This window comes from Lontra canadensis, unplaced genomic scaffold, assembly GCF_010015895.1.
Source record: "Lontra canadensis isolate GAN:19392208 unplaced genomic scaffold, GSC_riverotter_1.0 scaffold125, whole genome shotgun sequence".
NCBI lineage: Eukaryota > Metazoa > Chordata > Mammalia > Carnivora > Mustelidae > Lontra > Lontra canadensis.
The window spans coordinates 5,109,052-5,124,787 of NW_022631119.1; the positions used below are offsets into that span (position 1 = coordinate 5,109,052).

Genomic DNA, 15,736 nt, shown 5'->3' on the forward strand with positions numbered 1-15,736 from the left:
CCACAAGCAACATTCACTTCCCTATACATACACCAGTACTGTCCCACAAAACTTTGACAATGGAAATGTCCTGTGTAGCCCAGGAATAGCAACCGAGAGCCCACTGAGTGTTGGCTCTTACAGCTAAGGTCTCAGACACATTCTGAGCCCTATAAAGACAATCACCACAATGAGTTTAACTGGGAACCTTTCTCCAGGAGTACTGCCATCCTGAAACATGAAACCAGTCAGGGAAATCCACCCCCACCCCCCGCAATCCCAAAGCTGTCTCCCTACAGGTTGGCATTAGGCTAAATTGCTTTCTAATCCGGCATGGCCCTTAGTGGTTGACTTCAAAATGCACCCAGGAGGTTTCTCCTGTCTCCATATTCTAGTTCACTTATCTTACACTTTCTACCACTCCTCCTTGACATGCCATTTCGACAGTGGCAAATGGACTGAAAAAAGACAAACTCACAAGGACACCCCACACAACCAATAGCCCAGAATTCCCCAGACCGGACTCTACTGGAGGTGCAGGGAGACTGGGCCCACCTGCCTCTCCCACCCACTCACACTGACCCTAGAGTGCAGTCTTCTAGAAAAGTTTACAATTCAGGCTGGGGCGTTTTTACATTTCTTATAGTCCAAGACCCACCAAAAACAACCAAAGCAGTCTTTGAAAACTTAAGTCCCGTAACAATTGTTTATTATAAAGATGAACCCTCATCCTCATGACAGGCTTATCGGTAGGATTTCTGGTAGCGAGCACGAGCACCAGGACCACCAAACTTTTTGGATTCGCAGCGCCGGGGATCAGCTACCAACAGGGTCCGGTCATACTGGATGAGGATGTCTTTGATCTCCTTCTTGGAAGCCTCATCCACGTCTGGGAATGAAAAGAGAGTGAGGACTGCGATAGCCATGGAAATGCCCTCCAAGTCTCTGGGGCTAAAGATTGGGCTGGGGGGGTGCTGGTCCCCTACTTGCCACCCACCCACCCGTCGGGAAGGAGCAATGCTCACTCACATTTCTGGTAATAGGCCACCAGGGCTTTGGAGATGGATTGGCGGATTGCTGTGAGGGAAATACATGCACGAAGAGAGTGTTGTCAGCTTTGTGAAGGCCCAAGAATATGGCCTTGCTCTCAGAGCCACCTCCCCACCATGCCCGCAGTTCCTGGAACTCACCATAAATCTGGGCCACGTGACCACCACCCTTCACTCGGACTCGGATATCCACCCCAGCAAATCGCTCCTTGCCTAGAAGCAGAACAGGTTCCAGCAGCTAGAGGAGCAAGGGACATGACAGGATTTTAGATGACAACCAGGACAGCTGAGTGCCACCTCACTGAGCACCCAACTCCTCTCTCTCCAAGTAACTTCTACCACGGCTGATGTAAGAGCACTTGTGGATGAGGAAGAGGCTGTCACTGCAGACCCCTCTGCATAGGCAGGGGAGCAGGGAGGATTTGAAGCCTGAGGAGAGACTGCTGAAGGCAACCTGAGCTGGGCCCTCCCATCTGTGTCCCTCTGGGGCCTCAGAATCCCCATCTCTAGCACTGGTTCTTAAGAGTGCTGGCACTTTAGTTCAACAAGGCCAACCTCTCCAGCCACCAAGGCTGCCAGAAACCATGAAAAGACCCGTCCAGTGCTTTTTCTGATTTCCCCCCTTGAGCACTCCGCCCAGCCCTCTGAGCATCCCTCCAAATTACAACAGTACTACAACAACCTGCGCCACACTCTCCCTTGCCAGCTCTAGAGCTTTTGTAGGTGTCTGGATGTTTTTGTTTTACCTGCTTTAAGTCTCAGCTCACAGATCCCCACCTTCATCTTCCCCAAGCCTGTCCAAATCCTACCCAGGCAGAACCCCTCTCTGGACTCCCCAATCTCAACCCAGACTATGCTGGAGCAAGGTCTAGTACTGAGTCCAGTCTGCCTCCTCGACTGGACTAGGAGCTCTGTGAGGGCAGGGCCTGGGGCTACCTGATCACTGCTGTGTCCCCAACACTCAACACAGACCACACAAACAAAACCTTTGTATAACCAGCAGCTGGTAAGAGCAAACCATAATACAAAGGGATCTCAGACACCATCATATTAAATTCTAACTAAACCTGCAACACAAATGTTATTTTTCATAGTTAGAAATGACACAGTTAGAAAGGACTTTTATTACTACCTTGCACACCAGAAACTAACATTGCATTTCAATGTCAGTAAAATTAAAAAATAATCGGAAGTAATAAAGTAAAAGCAACACACTCTGAAAAAGTAAGTAAGCTCTCACACACACACCAAGAAGCTTATACTGACAAACTACTCTATCTTCACAACAGTCCTTTGAGGTAGAAATTATCCCTTTTATAAATGAACCTGAGAGGGGCGCCTGAGTGGCTCAGTGCGTTAAAGCCTCTGCCTTCGGATCAGGTCGTGATCCCAGAGTCCTGGGAAGGAGCCCCGCATCGGGCTCTCTGCTCAGCAGGGAGCCTGCTTCCTCCCCTCTCTCTCTCTGCCTACCTGTGATCTCTGCCTGTCAAATAAATAAATAAAATCTTTAAAAATAAATAAATAAGTAAACGAACCTGAGGTAAAATGTTACTTGACTCAAGTAACACCACAGGTTAAAAAAGGCAAAAAAAAAACAGATTCTGCTCTTTCCATTCTGAGCTCAAGAAACTAAGGCCAAAACAGGCAGGGGAGGAACCCCTTTCACAGCAAAGAACAACAAACCCAAATTCTCCTCCTGTTCTTCCAATATTTAACTATTAAGCACCTACAACAACCAAACCCTACTTTTAAGCAAAATGTCTTAAGAAAACAATTGATTTGTCCTCAGAGAGTATATGCTCTAACAGGGAAAAAGAGACGTTAGATTGTAAACATGACACACATCTGCCATTACTTTACTATACTATAAGAAACCAGGCCGCACAAACTCCCCTTACCCTGCAGTCCCCAAATGAGTGGGCTTCCAAATGTCCCAGTTTTTTCTTTCTTTTGAAGATTTTACTTATTTATTTGACAGAGATCAAAAGTAGGCAGAGTCAGGCAGAAAGAGGGGGAAGCAGGCTCCCTGCTGAGCAGAGCGACCGGACGTGGGGCTCCATCCCAGGACCCCGAGATCATGTCCTGAGCCAAAGGCAGAGGCTTAACCCACTGAGCCACCCAGGCACCCCAAATGTCCCATTTTTGAAATCACCCTTTTAATCTACAAGTTTTCACTCTGTCCACTTTAACCACAATATCTGAACCCCCTGAAAATCCAACTTCATCTCCAAATGCCCCTCTTTTTCCTTTTTAAAGACTTTATTTGACAGAGAGAAACACAGCGAGAGAGGGAACACAAGCAGGGGGGAGTGGGAGAGGGAGAAGCAGGCTTCCCGCCGAGCAGACAGCCCGATGCGGGACTCGATCTCAGGAGCCTGGGATCACGACCTGAGCTGAAGGCAGACACTTAACGACTGAGCCCCCCCAGGCGCCCCCCAAATGACCCTTTTTCTTTCCCCAACTCAGCTTCTAAACATCCCATTGTTGATACCAGATCCCTCAGCTTCCAAGACCAAGGATTTCCAAGAACCCATTTATTTAAACATCTCTCTCTAGAGCTCTCCACTAAACCCGAAAGCCCACCCTCAATGCCAGCACCTTATATTGTAGCGTGCGGGGTTCGATCATCTCCAGGGGCCGCCCATTCACCTTGATGAGGCCGTTGCCCCGTTTGCAGTGCGCCACGGCTGTGGCCGTCTTCTGCGGAAAACGAGGGAGAAAGAGCGGAGCCACGTGAGCTTCGGTCCCCAGCTTCTATGTCGACCCCAGAACCTGCCCGTAGGCCCCAGCCAACCCCGGCCTTCCTCCGCCCCTTATCAGGCACCCGGCCTACCTTGCGTCCGAAGACCTGCACGGACTGCAAAGGACCCTTGGATGGCATGGCTGGAACGTAGACCAGAGGTCCTCACCGCGAGGCGCTGCAACCGGAAAAGGAAAATGCGGGGCCTCCCTGGCCGCTTTTCAGGGTCTGCGCAGGCGCTCTGGGTGCAGTGTCGCGACGGGAGAGCGCTTTACGGCTCATATTGCGGCCAGAGGGCGGGACTTCGGAATAGTGGCGACAAGGTGGGTCCCAGGACCGGAGGAGGCGGGACCTGACGTGTGCGGGGTGCAATCGCGGACGAAGGGCGAGGGCAGGCTGTTCTTCACATTCTCGGTCCTCGCTGGCCATCGCCGGTTCTTTTGCATTTCGGCTCTTTGATAATATCCCTCCGCCCTAAAATCGATTCTTACCGTCGTCTAAAGAGGCTCTTTTTACCCTCTAGCACTGGTTACCATACTTTCCTGTGAACTCCATCCTGCCCTCTGGACACCCTTCTCCCCAAATCCTTCTCCGTCAGAACCCACAGCAGGAAGTCAGGATTTACAAATTCCAGATTCCGAACCAACTCCTCCGAGAATCCTCTCCCAGAATCTTTCCTTTTAGCGCCCCTCAGAATCCACCTTTCGCCAGAATTTCCTTCCTTTTAAAGTCTTCTCCTCCCAGAATCCCACTCTTCAGAGCCCTCACCCAGACTTCCTCTTTCCCTGAATCTTTCTCCATTCAAGAGCCCCAGAATCTACTTCTGCCCGCAATCCCCCTTTACCAGAACAACCCCGTTAGAATCCCCTTTTCACAAAATCTCTCTGGCTTTCAGAGCCCCCTCCTTCAAAATCTACATTTCCTAAGAATTATTTTCCCTTCAGAGTCTCCTCTTGCCAGCAGCTGGTTTCCCCTCGATTTTCCACTCCTTAGAATCCCACCATCCAGAATGCCCCCCTTGAGGGTCCCTACCCTAGAATCCCTCTTTCTCCAGGGTCTTTCAAATCATCTCTTCATCCCCTCCCCCCCGCAAATCATCCTACTCTCCAGGCTTCTCCCCCACAGAGTTCTCCATCCCCAGCATCCCCCCGATCCCATCTGAGGAACCTCAGGATTGAGTTGCCCCTTTGCTCCCCTACACTCAGGATACTCCTTAGGGTCCCAACCAAAAGGTTTCTCTCTCAGACCTGCAGAGAGCCCACAGTTTCTTCAGCTTCTCTGGCAGCCCTGAGTCAGAGGTCCAAAGTTCAAAGGGCCCTGGTGACTCACCTTGTGCCTGGAAGGTGGAAATGGGGTGGAGGTTGGTGGGCGGGTCTGTGGCGGGAGGGAGAATCCTCCAGCCCAGAGTCTAGCTCCAAAAGGGTAAGAGAGGGGAGAAGTGGAGGGAGGGGGCCCCCAGAGGCTGACTTGGGGGGGGCATACAGACAGATACACAGCACAAGAGAGACAGGCACACATGAAGGAAAAAGACAAAGAAGGGGCCAATGGAGAAGAGGAGAAAGAAGATAGACACAGGGTCAATCACAGAATGACCCAGAAAACACAAGTGACGGCGATTCGGAGGCAGAGAGGCCAGCCCTCAGAGAAAGAAGACGGACAGGTACATGGAAGCATGGAGATTCCAAGATATTTGAAATATGGAATACTTGATACAGAAGTAGAAGTAGAAAGGAGAGCAAAGACCCCCAAATATGCACCTGCAAACACAGATAGAGCCTAGCAGGGGTGTTTTCCAATGAGAAGACAGGCGGCGGGATTCAAGCACTCACACACCCGGTACTGCCTTATGGTCCTGTTGGGGAGGGGGTTGGGATGGGACTTCCCCAAATCCTCCAGTCTATCTGGGCTGAGACTCCCACCTTTGCTGAGTCTCATATCTTCCTGTGGGGGTTGGGGGAGAGGCGTCAGGAAACCCTCTGACCTGGACCGGCCCTGCTGTAGGATGACCATCTTCCCGCGGGGCTGTTGGAGAACATTCCCTGAGTATCTGGGTTGAGTGGAGCTGGGCAGGAAAAGGTCCGGGACTTTAGTCTTCTAACTAGCTCTGTCTCTCTGTACTTCTTGCTTCCAGGATGCTGGGCTGGGACCAGAGAAGGCCTGGGCGGTGGGCAGGGTGCCCATGTGGCCGCTCTGGACCATCCTCCTGCTGGTACGACCCTTGGGAGGCCTAGGATCACCCCTCTGTCCTCGGGAGCCTTTCTACTTCCTTGTTGCCATCATGAAGATGCTGGTGAGGAGGAGGGAGGGGAAAGACTGGAGACAGGTGGGGGGGCATGCTTGAGGAAGGGTCAGGCTCCCCCCTCCAAGATCTGATTCTTCTCCCTACCCCAAATTATAGGGAAACAAAAATGATGGCACTCTCTACACACCAGATGACCTCTCGGTGAGTATTTCATTAGCTTCTTACTGGACCTTGGAAGTTTAGGGAGAATCCACTAGGCTCAGAACACATGTTGGGGGCAGGAGACAGGGGTATGGTGTTCTGGCTGTCCAGCTGTTCTGACCCAACTCCCGGCCTTCACAGATACATTTTGTGCACTGCTGTCTCCAACACCTATTTTTTTAAGATTTATTTATTTGAAAGGGAGAGAGAGAGAATGCACGCATGCCCTTGAGCAGTGGGGAGAGTATCCCAAGCAGATTGCCCGCTGAGTGGGGAGTCCCGATGCAGGGCTCTATCCCATGACTCTGAGCCAAAACCAAGAGCTGGATGCCTGACAGCCACCCAGGTGCCCATGCTGTCCCCAGCACCTACTAGAACAGCGACTGGCACATAGCAACAAACAATGGTGATGGTGGTGAGGATGACAGCTACATTTAGATAGTGATGCTTCTGCCAGGTACTGGTCTAAATGCTCTAAGTATATTAGCTTATTTATTAGGGACACCATATAGGGATGTGCAGAATGCACACTGCACAAGGGTCGCGCGTCCACAAGAGCAGTATTCATACCCTGGATGTGCTCGTCAATTTCTGGTAGAGAGAGGTAATGTATCTTGTTCTAACAAAATCAGCACTTCCAAGTGTTTTAAGAAGGAAGTATCATTTCCTAGGTATAGGCGGGCATCAGCCCTGAAATTAGGAATTCTTCAGAGTTCTCTTTTACAAATGAGAAAACTGAGGGCCAAAGAGATGAAGTGGGTTGATTGTCCCAGGCCCTAATTCAGAACTGGGGATTTGGGATCAGACCCTTGCCCAGAGACACCAAGTCACTCTGTCCCCACAGGTGTGTCCTGCTGAGACTCTAGGGTGCTTCCGGCTGGAGCTGTCTGTGATCCAGTTCGAAGAGGGCCCATCCCTGGGGATTGCCGTGTTCCGGCTACAGCGTCTGCTGGATGCACTGGGGTCCCGGCTGTGGGTGACTGGCCAGGGCCCTTGTCCACCCTGTGAAGGACATCCCCAGAGACCTGTTCCTCTCTTTCTGGCCAAGCTCTTGGAGTTATTACAGGGGGCATGTGCTCGGCACCGGCCCTTGGCATGAGTCTGGGAGGACACAGACTGCCTGGTACTGCTGCTGGAGAGGCTTGTTGGAGAGAGGGGGAGAGGATGTGGTCTCTAGCCCCAGCTTCCAGTCCTAAGCCTTCTCCTTCTAGGCCAGAGGACTTCATGTGCAGTCCAAGGAGCCAAGGGGAAGAGGAGAGAAGGAGGAAGATAAGATCTGAAGCCTGAAATCTCTGGCCTCCTAGGGTGTGGGGGGCCCCCATCTGGTCCTGTTCTCCCTCTCAGATACTCCCTCCTCTCTCCTCTATGAGGAAGGGACACAGCATGGCATAGGTGTCTTCTAACCTAATCCTACCCCTAGAGGACAAGGGGAGTCTTGTACCTCAAGTCTCTGACTGCAAATAATTACCACCTGGAGAGCTTTGAAGTAATACTGATGGTTAGGCCCCAACCCAGAGATTTTGATAATTGGTCTCTAGTGGATTCTGAACACCATAGATTTAAAATCAACTTCATTGAGGTGTAATTTACAGATAGATAGCATACATTTTAAGTGCACATTTCAATGAGTTCTGACAAAGGTATACACACAGCCACATTTCCATCACCCCAGAGCGTCCCTCATGTCCCTTCCCTGTCAGTCTTCACCTCCAGTCGTAGACACTCACTAATCTGCTGAGTGTAGAGATCAGTTTTGCTTTCTCTAGAGTTTCATATGAAGGGAATTGTAGTAGGTACATATATCCATGCTAGTGTTTGGCTTCTTTCACTCAGCATGAAGTTTTTGAGATTTATTCATGTGCTTATCAAAAGGTTATTACTATCCCATTGTATAGATGCACCCCAATTTGTTTATCCACTGTCTTTATGATGGCTATCGGGTTGTTTCCACTTTGCAGCTACCGTGCATTGCTCTCTTCTTGCATCTTCTTCTGTAATGCTGGGGTTGAGCGTTGGGAACCACGGACACACCAAACTTCCTGTGGCAGGGAAATTACTATTGCCTCTCATTCCTGCAGCGACGTCAATAGGCATTTTTTATGTGGAATCCTGTTTTGAAGAGCTGCTGTTTAAAGGAACCAAGCTTCCTTTAAGAAGGGGAAACATTGGGGCACCTGGGTGGCTCAGTGGGTTAAGCCTCTGCCTTTGGCTCAGGTCATGATCTCAGGTCCTGGGGTCGAGCCCCACATCGGGCTCCCTGCTCAGCGGGGAGCCTGCTTCCCCATCTCTCTCTCTGCCTGCCTCTCTGTCTACTTGTGATCTGTCAAATAAATAAATATATTTAAAAAAAAAAAAAGAAGGGGAAACATTGTTATAGAACAACCAGGATTTCCTCCCCACCTCCGCCTTGGTTTCAGTCTGGGGTTGTTGGATCAGGGAGTGTGTGCTCCTATAGACACGCACGTGTGGTATACTCATTCCCTGGTAGCTGTCCTGTGAGCCAGCTGGTGGGCCAACCACACTATACTACCCTGTAACTAGGTGCATATTAAATTTCTGTAAATTGAATCCAGGTGTCTCAATGCTTATGCAAGAAATTTTAGCAATGTGTTTTTAAAGGTTTCTGATCTGTTTCCCCCTTCATCTGATTAATTTTTCTTACCGCTCTCTCTCATGCCCGGTCCTCTTTGCCACCATCAGACAAATAATTACTAATATGTAAATTCACATGGACTTAAACTTGGGGATCTGTAAGGGAAAACAAGGGTTTTCAGGATTACCCAAACTTGGGGAGGAGCCTTAGTCGGCCACTGAGCAGTTAATTTTTTCTGAGCTTCAGTTTCCTTGTCAGCAAAATGGGGATACTTACCTCCTAGGAATGTTTTAGAGGGTCTAGGAGATAAAGTCTGATGTCTTTGCTAACTCATTATTATTTGGTCATTTCCTGACTCCTCACGGCTTGGCACACCTCATTAGTAAATTCAAGCACGAACTCCTGTAGCTGGAAAAGCCTGTCGGGGAAGGGGAGTAACTCTACCCCTCTTTGACCTTCCTGAGATGTCGACTCCATGCTCTACGTTAAGACAGATCTGCCACGTTCAAGATGGCGTCCTGGAAGTGCGTCGCCGGAGATTAGCCCCGGAAATCTCGCGTTAGGCGATGAAAACGAATAGGTTCTCGCGAGAGGGCACGTCAGTCCCGGCCTGGCGTCGTGTGAACAGCTGCTGGTACCGAAGACTGAGGTGGAACCGGAGCGGTGAGTGGTGGGTCGGACGCTGAGGTGGCGGGACTGGGGTTCGCCGGGGCACAGGGAGGCTTAGAGCCCGGACTCGGGGACACGGAAGGTGGCTTAGAGGGTAGTCTTTTGGTCTCACGGTTGCCAGAACAAGGCTGCCGGAAGTGCGCTAAGGGATTTTTTTCTTCCCGGGAACTGGCGGGGAAACTGAGGCTAGGGTGGGGCTCCTGTCCGGGGGACGCACTGAGGCCGCCGTCTTTTCCTGCAAGAACAGAAGATGTCGGACAGCGAGGACAGCAACTTCTCCGAGGAGGAGGATAGCGAGCGCAGCAGTGACGGCGAGGAGGCCGAGGTGTGTGGCTGGGACATGGTGGGGAGGCATCGCGTCTGGGACAGGACCAGGGCAGAAAGGCCCCTGTGGGAGCTCAGAGGAGATCAGAACGAGCTCCGGCCTTTGGGAGTTTCCAGGTTGTTGGTAGTGATAGAGAAGTAGGTAAGCCTAAGTCAGGCAGAGGGATAGGTGCGGGGTGGGGGGAAGCAGGGATGCCCCAGGTACAGTGAAATAACAGGTGATGTGTATAAAGGACCTGGCCTATAGCAAGCACTCATTGTTAGCTTTTATACTGGGGTGTGCGCCATCATTTCGGAAATATGTTTTTAGTGCCTGCTATGTACTAGGCACAGTTCTTGGTCCGGGGGCTGCATCAGAAAAACAAAACAGATTTTGAAAGGCTTTGCCCGTGTGGTCATAAATAAACATAACTGATAAGTATATCGTTTAGTAAGGCAGAGGGTACCCTGGAGAAAAGTAGAGAAGGGGAATAGGGAGTCTTGGTCAGTTTTAAATAAGGTGAATCTCAGAGGTGATGCTTGAAAAAAACGTTGTGGGAGGTGAGGGAGTGAGTCATTTGTGGAAGAAAAGTGTTGCATTAAGGGGAAGCAGCATGTACGAAGCTGGGAGCATGTTTGCATGTTGAAGAAAGAACAAGGAGTTGAGTTTGGGTGGTCAGCGTGAGTGCAACAAAGAAATAACAGGAGCCAGATCATATAGGATCTTGGAGGTTCTGGGGAGAAGTTCATGCTGATTGAGTGCGGGAGAGCCGTGAGAAGTTAGTTTTGGAGCGAAGAAGGGGTGTGATCTCATGTTTTGAAAGGGTCACTCTGGCTTTGGGTCTATTGAATGTTACTGTTTCGGGAACCAAATAAACATTTCCTGGGATATACGTGATTTTAAATATTCTGCTATTAACTATTTTCTGCTTTTGTTTATTTCTGACTTATTTGTTGATTAAGTAAATGTTGTTTTTTTTTTTTAAGATTTTATTTATTTATTTGACAGAGATCACAAGTAGGCAGAGAGGCAGGCAGAGAGAGAGGGGGAAGCAGGCTCTCCGCTGAGCAGGGAGCCCAATGTAGGGCTCAATCCCAGGACCCAGAGATCATGACCTGAGCTGAAGGCAGAGGGTTTAACCCACTGAGCCACCCAGGCGCCCCTTAAGTAAATGTTTGAGCATCTGCTGCTGTGTTCCAGATTCTTCCAGGTGTTGGAGAGAGTGGAGCCAGGCAAATCTGCTTTCACGAAGTTTACACTTAGTGGGCAACAGTTAACAAACTAATGAAGAGATAACTCGATGATTGTAGATAACTCCTTTAACCTCTGGAAACGTGAATCGGTTTTTTAAAGTTAGTTGCCAACACTTGTAAGGGCTACTTCATGTAAATCATGATTTTTCTGCTTTTTTGGGAAAGTGAGAGAGGCCAGCAACCTGAGACTCAGGGTTGTTCTGTCCAGCAGCTCCTTGCTCAAGAAGTGTCAGCCTGCTGTGGAATGGGAAATTTTCTCCAATTCTGGCATATATCAGTTGCCATTTATCATCATGCATACCTTATGGGGAATTTAAGTAAAGGAAAGATTTCATGTACTTGTGTCCTGGAAAGTATCAGATAAACAGAGAGTACCATGGGTTTCCTTTGAGCTGCCCTGCTTATGTCTTTTCTTGGCCTCTGTAGGCATTTGGTTGTCAATCCTTGTGCCGTGTAGGGAGTCCTCAGCTTCCAGTGAAGAATTAGAGGAATTGGGAAGCCATGGTGGGGGTAAAGCAGGTGGGAGGATACTAGGAAGGGTTTTTGCTTTAAGCAGTAGCACTGGGTTCTTGGTCTCTCTGACTCATGGCTTCAGGGTGCTACATGTGGTTAAATCCTGGTGTTAATGAGACCAGGATCCTGGCGTCCTTTTCCTGGCCAGGACATCTGGTTTGCTGTGTGCAAATGTCACTTCCTCAGCACCACATCAGGCTCTTGACTCACCTGCTGGCTCGTCTGCTATCACCAGGTGAGGCAGGAGGACAGTGAGAGGCCAGCCAGATATGGGACTAGATAGGCTTTTTGGACAGTCAGACGTTAGCATGTCCTTGAAGGACCAGGCCCTGTTGAACGAAGAAGGTAGGGATGGCAGATGATGAGCCCCTGTTGGGGGGATGATCTGTTTCACCATTCTCAGCCCCAGTAACCTGCTCATTCATTCATTGAATGCATGTTCCTAGAGTTTCTATCATGTTGGGATCGCTGGCTCCCTTATGGAGCTCTCTGTCCTGCGGTGGAGATAGTTATATAAACAGATGGTTCCTTCAGGGGATTGTGAGGATGAACAATGGAAGAGCACATTCAAGCCCCAAGATAACACAAAGATAGTAGTGGGAGCCCTCTCCTCAGGGATTGGGGAGCCAGGTTTGGAGAGAAGGTTTTGCTGGGACTGAGCCAGTGGAATGATGACAAGGTTCATTGAAATCAGGCTGTGGTCCTGTTGTGGTTTGAGTTGGTAAAATGTGGGACATTGTGGATTAGTCAGGAATATATACCAAATGTCTTTCAATTGTCTTCTGTTCTCATCCTTGGACTGGGTGTTGTTGGGAACCCATCAGTGCCTGAGGTAAACTGGGTCAAGGCTGTGATGGAGGAAGCTAGAGGATATGCCTGATTTTGCTGGGGGCGGGGGTAGGCATGACCTCCTGGAAGCGGGGGGTACTTTTATGAAGTAGGAGTGAAAGGCAAAGGAGAATAGCTTTTTTGCAGAGGACTAGCGTGAGTGATGGATAGCACCGAGAGAGCTTGGTACAAGTGGCTCAGTGTGGCTGGGGCCTAGCATTTGGAAGGGGGAACCCAAAGAGGCAGGGTGAGAGGGACAGCAGTGGGTAGACTGTGTGCTTCTAGTGTAGGCAGCTAGGAAGTTGGTTCTTTACCTGAGGGCATTGGAGACCCATGGCCATGTTTGAAACAGACTACAGGGTTGGGGGTGATGAGAGGTGCTTTTAGGTAGGAGAACAAGCCCTTAAACCACATTGAACCATCATGAAGTTATTTCCTGTATAAGTTACGCATCCTGTTTTGTGATTGGGTCATGGAGAAAGTTTGACTTTGGTGCCACTGTGCCTTGAACACTTTTCTGAAATTTGCTTGCTTCCTTGTTTTTGGGAGAACGGGCTTTTGACTTCGAGCCTGCAGCCTGCAACAGTATCATCTAGGACTTAATAACATTGTTTTGCTTTTATCTTTTTTTTTTTTTAAGATTTTATTTATTTATTTGACAGATCACAAGTAGGCATAGAGGCAGGCAGAGAGAGAGGGGGAAGCAGGCTCCCTGCCAAGCAGAGAGCCCAATGCGGGGCTCCATCCTAGGACCCTGAGATCATGACCTGAGCCGAAGGCAGAGGCTTAACCCACTGAGCCACCCAGGTGCCCCTGCTTTTATCCTTATGGTTACTTGTTGCTTGCGACAGGCTAACTTTAAAAATGTTTTTACTTCTGAACTATTTAAAAGTACTGAAGAGTTTCTTTGTTAATCTAAATGAAAAGATGAGTGATTTAAAGAAAATATCAGGTAAATGAGTTGTACTGATGTGAGCTTGGCAAGAGGGCCTGAAGTTAGTGAAGAAAAGATTGAAGTTTGGGATCACATTTCCTTTTGTGACTGGTTTGGAAAAAGGGCTTAGAAGTCAAGAGACCAAAAGTGCTGGGCAAGGAGGTAGGTTTTAGAGAGGGCAGTGTTCTGGCCCAGGCTACGGGTTGTAGGGATGGAGAAGAAGGGACAGATTGAAGGGACAGCTTTCCAAAAACAGGCCAAGAGTTTGGTGCCTGTTAGAAGCCAAAGGGAGCCAGCACAGGTCTGGGGGAAGACATTGAGGTCAGTGTAGGGACGTGATATGTATGTGTAAGGCTTAGAGGACATCTGGGGGAGCCATTGGTGGAGGGTGCTGACACATGGGGGCTTCTAGTTGTGGAAGAAAGTGTGAACTGGAGACAGATGGGGCATCACCTACAGAGACAGGAGCTGAGACTGTGGAAGGTAGAGTGGCCCAGGGGGAGAGTGTGTGCAGCGAGAAGCAGAGTGGATCCCGAGCTGAAGCCTGGGGATGGAAGCCAGCATGGGAGGGTGAGCAGAGGAAGAGGGGCTTGCAGAGGATCAGCCAGAGCAGTTGGAGAAAAGCCAGAGTAATGTGCCGTGATGGATGCTAAGGGAAGAGCTTTTCTCCAGGGAGGGAGGATCAGTGGTGTGAAGTGTTTCATCGGTAAGGAGTAAAGATTGTTCATGGAATGAGCAACAAGAGGCAGGCCATGGCCTTGGGGAGCAGTGTAGACTGGAACTAGAGATACAGGAATCGTTGTCACAGAGACGCCCACCAGCCAAGGGAATGGATGCAATGGCCTAGGGAGTTGTCGGGTGGAAAGAGATGAGGGTCAAGGACCAAATTTCATGGAGCTACATTTACAGGCCAAGTGGAGGCTAGCAAGGACGTCTAGTGGAGCAGGGGTCTGGGCCAGCTCCCAGGTATTGGTTGGGTGGATGACATCCAACCAGTGCTGTCACAGAGATGGGATGGCTAGCAGAGAGGCCCAGCCAAGGGGGCAATGGAGTATATGCAGAGCAGGGGGGGTTATGACTAGCCAAGCAGAGCTGGCATCAGATTTGGGGGTACAGAACCTTGTGCCCCAACCCTGCCTGACTCTCCAGGTAGAGGAAGAGCGGCGGAGTGTAGCAGGCAGTGAGAAGGAGGAAGAGCCTGAGGAAGAAGAGGAGGAGGAAGAGGAGGAAGAATATGACGAGGAAGAGGAAGAAGAAGATGACGACCGACCTCCCAAGAAACCCCGCCATGGTGGCTTCATTCTGGACGAGGCTGGTATGTCACTGGGCTGGCGAGTGCTGGGCAGAGGCTGGACTTCACCTTTAATTCTATTCCTTGAATGTACTTTTTTTTTTTTTTTTCCCTGTGTTGGTAAATGTCAGTGCCACAGTAGTGGGATAGTGCATGGAACCTCCATGCCCCAGCAGCTGGCATCAAGAATTAAGAGCTTAGTACCAGTCTTGTTTTGCTCCTCACTCCTGCCCACTGCTGGATGATGTCGAAGCCAATCCCAAACATGTAATTTTTGCCCCAACATATTCCTTTTCATATTCCTAAAACATCAGTCCTTTCAAAATACGCTGTTACAATACCGTTACGTCTTTTAAAAACCTGAACTCTGAGCTCGTCGTGAAAAGCTCCGATGACCTAGATGTAGCCAGGAGAGGGTCGTGGAGGCCGACAGGCCTGGGTCCCTCCTGGCCTGTCTCTGCTCTCTTCTCCATGTGTCTCTGAGTGAGTCGCTGTCCGTCTCTCAGAGCGCCTTTTCCCCTCCACACAGGGGGACAAATAGTCCTTTGCATTCCAGCAGGAATATTTTGAGGATTTGGGGGGCCGAGCATATAAAGCACATCAAGTAGATGGCCGCCCAAAGTGACATGCCCAGCCCAGAGCAGGTCCTCCAAAATGGGGGTTATCTATTACCATTCTATAGGCCCATGTCATACTTTATGTTCTGTAAATTGCTTTTTCTACTTTCAGCGATTGTGGAGGAGCATATAACATAGATAACATAGATTAAATGAGTTAATTCACATAAAGTAAGTTTTCTGAACAACTTTTGGCACCTCAGTGCTCAGTAAACTTTAGCTGCTATCATCATCATCATTATCCTGGAAATACCCATTTTTTTCCCCAATGGCTACATAGTATTTTTCCATAATCTGGGGTTTTTTTTTTTAAGATTTTATTTATTGGGACGCCTGGGTGGCTCAGTTGGTTAAGCAGCTGCCTTCGGCTCAGGTCGTGATCCCAGCGTCCTGGGATCGAGTCCCGCATCGGGCTCCTTGCTCTGCAGGGAGCCTGCTTCTCCCTCTGCCTCTGCCTGCCATTCTGTCTGCCTGTGCTCGCTCTCTCTCCCTCTCTCTCTGACAAATAAATAAAATCTTTAAA

General features: G+C 49.5%; 3 protein-coding genes and 1 long non-coding RNA gene across 10 annotated transcripts in view; 2 read left to right on the forward strand and 2 right to left on the reverse strand.

Moving 5' to 3' along the window:
* Nucleotides 1-657: 657 nt before the first annotated feature.
* RPS16 (ribosomal protein S16) lies at nt 658-3,978 on the reverse strand. Of its 2 annotated transcripts, XM_032842049.1 has the most exons (5): nt 3,862-3,978; nt 3,627-3,728; nt 1,170-1,266; nt 1,009-1,056; nt 672-868 (listed from the first exon to the last, which is right to left on the reverse strand). In XM_032842049.1, exons 1-5 carry the CDS (start codon nt 3,907-3,909, stop codon nt 723-725), a joined length of 441 nt encoding a protein of 146 aa, XP_032697940.1. In that variant the 5' UTR covers nt 3,910-3,978; the 3' UTR covers nt 672-722. The 2 variants fall into 2 exon arrangements, with proteins under 2 accessions (XP_032697939.1, XP_032697940.1); XM_032842048.1 differs by having other exon boundaries at nt 658-868; nt 1,009-1,266.
* On the forward strand, nt 3,882-7,485 carry LOC116857713. 2 transcript variants are annotated; one of them, XM_032842046.1, is made up of 4 exons: nt 3,882-4,091; nt 5,900-6,058; nt 6,167-6,211; nt 7,056-7,485. In XM_032842046.1, the coding sequence occupies exons 1-4, from the start codon at nt 3,903-3,905 to the stop codon at nt 7,308-7,310; spliced, it is 648 nt and encodes a 215-aa protein (XP_032697937.1). In that variant the 5' UTR covers nt 3,882-3,902; the 3' UTR covers nt 7,311-7,485. The 2 variants fall into 2 exon arrangements, with proteins under 2 accessions (XP_032697937.1, XP_032697938.1); XM_032842047.1 differs by lacking the exon at nt 3,882-4,091 and adding an exon at nt 5,134-5,428.
* A 110-nt stretch (nt 7,486-7,595) lies between these two features.
* On the reverse strand, nt 7,596-9,327 carry LOC116857715. Of its 2 annotated transcripts, none has more exons than XR_004380788.1 (3): nt 9,081-9,327; nt 8,874-8,959; nt 7,596-8,283 (listed from the first exon to the last, which is right to left on the reverse strand). It is a non-coding gene; the product is annotated as an uncharacterized LOC116857715 (long non-coding RNA). The 2 variants fall into 2 exon arrangements; XR_004380789.1 differs by having other exon boundaries at nt 8,277-8,358.
* A 47-nt stretch (nt 9,328-9,374) lies between these two features.
* Nucleotides 9,375-15,736, forward strand: part of SUPT5H (SPT5 homolog, DSIF elongation factor subunit) — a 28,099-nt gene continuing 21,737 nt past the window's right edge. Inside the window, exons 1-3 of one of the 4 annotated variants that reach the window (XM_032842042.1) lie at nt 9,375-9,474; nt 9,720-9,798; nt 14,455-14,620. In XM_032842042.1, the coding sequence (XP_032697933.1) occupies nt 9,724-9,798; nt 14,455-14,620 (241 nt within the window). In that variant the 5' untranslated portion in view covers nt 9,375-9,474; nt 9,720-9,723. Of the gene's footprint in view, nt 9,492-9,719; nt 9,799-14,454; nt 14,621-15,736 lie in introns of all 4 variants that reach the window. The other 3 variants (XM_032842043.1, XM_032842044.1, XM_032842045.1) reach the window with 3 other exon arrangements.